At 31.8% G+C, this 5,252-nt stretch overlaps 1 protein-coding gene across 1 annotated transcript; it reads right to left on the bottom strand.

Moving 5' to 3' along the window:
- Positions 1-668: 668 nt before the first annotated feature.
- Positions 669-4,328, bottom strand: LOC136797309 (ankyrin repeat and LEM domain-containing protein 2-like). The gene is made up of 3 exons (XM_067053546.1): positions 4,233-4,328; positions 3,914-3,971; positions 669-943 (listed from the first exon to the last, which is right to left on the bottom strand). Exons 1-3 carry the CDS (start codon positions 4,326-4,328, stop codon positions 669-671), a joined length of 429 nt encoding a protein of 142 aa, XP_066909647.1.
- Between the last annotated feature and the right edge of the window lie 924 nt (positions 4,329-5,252).

The raw sequence follows: 5,252 nt of genomic DNA, 5'->3' as shown, positions 1-5,252 counted from the left end.
TCCCTGGTTTACATAAGTCAGTCTTAACCCCATTTAGAGTAAATTTTAATAAAAATTTAGAAAAAACAAAGATTAATAAACTAACATATGTATAATAATTTGTATGTAAAACAGTAAGTAATTAGAATTCAAAGTTGTATTAAAATGTTGAAGGGGTTATCATAATAGGAACAATTTTATGGGACCATGTGCAATATAACATTAATAAAAAATATTTATCAATCCTAAGTAGATTATTATAACACAAAACACTGAAATAAATTTTAAACAAAGCATTATAATTGATAAGATTGATAAAACACAAAAAACATTTATAACTCATTAGGTAGAAAAGAAAAATGAAAAAAAAAAAAAGAAAATGACTATAAAAATAACTGTTAGAATAACATAACTATCAAATCGTCAAGAACAAAATAAAAAACGCAATAAACATTTAACAGTATTATACTGATGTAAAACGTTAACTAGGTTCAGTCTCAAATACTATCAATATCTAAATAAAAAATAATAAATATAAAATTATAAAAAATAGTTACATCAGTTAACACTTAAATATTCAATGAATTAAAAGGAATCTTTTTTTTTTTTTATATTAAAATAGATATATTATGGTGAGCTCTAATATTATATATAATATTAAAAAACACATCAACATAGAACAATTAAACTTAACGTAAACGATGTGGAGGTTTTGGAGTAGGCCACCTTTCACTTGGCTCATCTTTTGACTTCTGATCACAAGCCAACTTCCAAAGCACAATATAAGGATATTTGAAAGGTGGAATATCACAGTTTTCAATAGCATCTAAAACGTCTTTATCTAGTTTTGTTGGGTAATTCCCAGTCAAAAACACATCTGGTCCAGTTTCAGACATCACCATAAATTCCTCTTCCTCCTGGTCATCCATCATTTCTGGGGAAGCTGGAGCCGTATAAAACTCTTCTACAACAAATGAATAATATTTGATATAACTTACAAGAAACAAACACAAAAACCAATAAACACCATCTTGTTTAAATGAATTTTTAAAGTAATTTATTCCTTTTACAAAAGTAAACCAAATTACACAAGGGATATGTGCATACATACTTCATACATAAATTAACTTTTCTTAACAAAATTTTTAAATGAAAGATATATCAAAATAAGATAAGCAAATGTCAGATGGGATTCAATATATTAAAATATATGTTCAGAATTCTAAATATCACTTCAGCACAGAATAAACAGAAGTGTCTTTTTCCTACAAACTAACTATTTGTACTATATAAAAAATAATTATCAAATATAAACTAGGGGAAAACAAATAAATAAGAATTCAAAAGTAAATGTGTGTACATAACTATAAAAAAAAAAAAAAAGAATGTAATAAACTAGGTGAATATATAAAACAATCTGCTCCAATATACATAGATGAGTCGTTTACTTTGAAAGTGATCTAAGTCCATTTAAAATTAAATTGAGATATTTAAGGGTTTGTGTTTCAATGGATTTAAAAATGTACATACAGGATACTAATGAGTCATACTGCTTAAGTGTATCTAAAGCTGTTAAATCTATAGTTCCTATTAAAACAAACGAAATTATTAAGTGAATAATATGTGTTTTCTTACCAAGAATAGAGTTAGGCCACTTTCAAAATTAACAACAGATTCGTTATAAAATTTGAAGGAGCCCAAGTCCATTTAACTTAATTTAAGATGTTTCAAATTAAAAAAAAAAATCAATGTTCATTTTATTTTAGATATCTTTACAACACTTCAAAAACATAATTTATGCAATTCATAACATTTTTTGACCACATAATGTACAAAATTACAAAACAATTTACTGTTCATCTACATTTTGTGTGTGCAAAAGGGATTTGAAGAAATTGTGATGTTCCGGTAGTACATACCATAATTGGTCAATTATTTCCTTGAATTTAGCTCCTGTAATTCGCCTGATAATTTTATACAGTGGTGTCAATATTTTTGAACTTTCTTGGTCTACCCTGACGTGGTAATAAATACAGGACTTTATAATTTTCATTCTAATTCATTAATATCTTATAGAAAATTTTATACGGTTCATTTCTGACAAAACGCATCCAACATATTTTTAACCAGTTTATTGATTCTCCTTAGAATACTTTATCATAATTTTAAAAATTGCATCTTCTAATAATTTTGTTAATACAAAATCTTCTCGTCTTATTTCATGTGCAATAAAGTTATTACCTTTCCAACCCTTTTTGCAAATATTGTAATTATCTCAGAGGATAAACAGTAAATTTTTTTTTTTGGCCATTTCTACTATGCCAAAATCTCTATCATTTGGTAAAAACGAATGTCCTGATATTAAAAATTTGTGTAGTCAACTTTGGATAAGGTAATGCTTTTTGCAAGTCAAACGAAAAAACGAAACAATAATCTAAATTGCATGACACTTGTTCCTGATCTTGTTTTAGTGACTTTCTAGCTAATTCATCTACTCTTAATGGACATTGTGTTCTTCTGTAAGTGTATTCTTTTCTTCACCATCATTTAATGCTTTAATTTTAATGTTTAATAACTTACATTTTGCATAAATGGTAAAGTGGGATTTAAATTAAGGAAAATTTTTAATATGGTTTTTAACGTGTTTTTTCTCTTCCTCAGAAATTTTTCTTGATGATTCAATCATATGCCCACGTGAATCCTTTCCTACATTTGCAGGGTTTAATACACGTTTTAAGCGTCCTTCACTTACTTCAAAGGTATCCAAAAAGAATTTTTTACTGACAGGAACTTTTCCGTTTTTAAAATTTAACAAATACCTAAAACTCCAATTTCTTGATTGTTTTCTATCTCTTCGTTTCACAGTTTTGTACTTGATAGCTTCATAAACCAATATATTTTGTTTATTAAAATCTCCCAAATGTCTCAAAAATATTGTTTTCTTTCTTCTTTTTTGTAATTTTTTATGCAAGCTTTTCGACAACAGCAATCTTTGTTTTGGAAAACTTTTGAAGGTAGAGTATTTCCGGTTTGAGCGTAATATCTTTTTCCTGAATTCCATTATCTTTCGCACTTTTTGGATGTATGTTTCATCAATATTTTCTCCATTGTTATCTATATCTTCATCTCCTGATGATGAATATTGTTCTGATGTAGTTCCTAGGAAAAAAAGCCCAAATCACTAAGGTCAGATCGTTCCGCAACATCTGATCCTAATAAATCTAACGACATTTCGTTAGAAAATATTTTCATTCAGGACGAAACTCCAGGATCAAAACGCCCAGCTGCGTCAGATTCTAGTCATGCTAGCGACATTTTGCTGGTAAATAATTTTCCTTCATTTCACTCACAATTGTGGTGCACCTTCAAGAGGTCTCCAATCTATGAAATCCTAAAATCTAATCAGCCTACTCCGTTAAACGCTGATGAAACCAATGACCAATTTCGCTGGACGTTGCCTTTATACAAAATCACTCACAGCACTTACCCTCTTCTGTGAGGCCTCCAGGCAGTTCTCTTGGTCCCACCGAGCTTCATGACCTTAATCCCTTGAGATTAGATCGCCCAATTTCATCTAATCTTAATAAATGCAACGATATTTCAACGTTGGAACGTTGCAACGTTGGAAGTTACCTTTAGACTAAATGATTCGCAATGGTTATCATCTTCTATAGGACCTCCCTCCAAGAGGTCTCGTCTCTAGCTAATTATCTTCTTATTCTCACTTGGCCTCTTCCAATTTTGAACATCTTTATTTATTTTCTGTCATCTGTTGTCGTCTCAATGCCTGTCAATGTCTCAATGTTGTCGTCTGATGCCCCACAATAATATTAATTATTACATGCACCAGAGATCTCGTAAAATTAATCCGCCTTCTTTCATTACTTTCGCCATTCCAACCACTCAAGTCTGTTGTCACATATCCTCTTCATACCTTGTTTTCCTCTTCGCACTTTTCCATGATTTGAGCGGTTTTCTATAGGCAGCATTCCCTGTGTTAACAAATACCTAATTTCTGTGAAACTAGACAAATTAAAAATTTTTAAACGGGCGGAATGGTGTGTTCTTTTATTATGCCGCTTGTTCAAATCCTGCTGCAGTCATAACCCTGTTCAACCTGAGGCAAGCTCACTTTTTACAAACATTCAAACCATTCTCAACTCTCGACCTCTTACTTCCTTGACCGATGAACCCGACAGCATTAAGTAGACCACTCCTTGCCACACCAGAAGATGTTATGGATGAGAACCTACTGAAGCGATGGCTGGTAGTGAAGCAAATCTCTCAACACTGCTGATCTTTGCCAGGATCGAGAATGGAGAATTTGCATTAGCTGCAACAATGGACATTACCAAGAACAAACATCAGTGACCTCATAATCATAAACGAGGAGTATACATTTTTCAAGATTTGGCTTATGGGAAGAATCATCGCCACGCATTCTGGGCAAAATGGGATCGTGAGAGTGGCAAATCTAAAAACCAAAAACTAGAGAATGTCAGCAAGGAATTATCAAACTAGCTCTCCTTAATCCCGTTAGTATCAATTTAAAATTTTTAACAAATTTTAGCCGGGTGGTATGTTGTGACCAACACATCGTTTAACGAAATGAAAATCAACTGTATAACATATGTTTCTATTGTTTAAAAAGGCATATGTTTTTATACTGAAAAATAGACAGACAATGTCTCACTGCATACACATATCTTCTTCATTTTCTCCTCACTATGCACTCGTAGTTGGCAGCATTCTGCCCATCTTCGCCAGCTAAATCATTTTAGCCACGGCAAGCGGACTTCTTCAACTCATCCTCCAAGAGGACAAGGCGGCCGGACGGTCGTCTACCTCCACGAGAACATCCACTCAGGACAACAACCATAACCCATTAATCACCGGTGATATAAGATTTTTTCTCTCTTTCGTTCAATTCATTTAATTTTGTAATAGTTTTAAGATTTATTTTTTTTCTAGTTTGTATATTCTTATATATTTTGTGTTCCGTTTATTATGTTCACTTATTTAAAAATACAAAAATAACAAAATTCGGCTATTCATGTCTTTTCACGGTTGGGCTAGTAAAGGTTCCTTTTGAACCCCTAGCTGCCGTAACAGTATGATAAACTTAAATTGTGGCATTCTCTAAAACCGGAGGCAAGGCTCTGGTCTCGGACCCGACGGTGAGATTTGAGAATAATGATCTTGATCAGGTGGGTGGAGTGGATAGGGAAAAGCAGCATGGCTAAATAAAACATCTCTCTATCCCCTCTCTCTCT

Source organism: Halyomorpha halys, unplaced genomic scaffold (genome assembly GCF_000696795.3).
Source record: "Halyomorpha halys isolate HHAL.00 unplaced genomic scaffold, Hhal_1.1 Scaffold8519.1, whole genome shotgun sequence".
In the NCBI taxonomy this organism is placed as follows: domain Eukaryota; kingdom Metazoa; phylum Arthropoda; class Insecta; order Hemiptera; family Pentatomidae; genus Halyomorpha; species Halyomorpha halys.
Note: the sequence above shows the minus strand (reverse complement) of the source record. Positions and strands in the feature narration are given on the sequence as shown.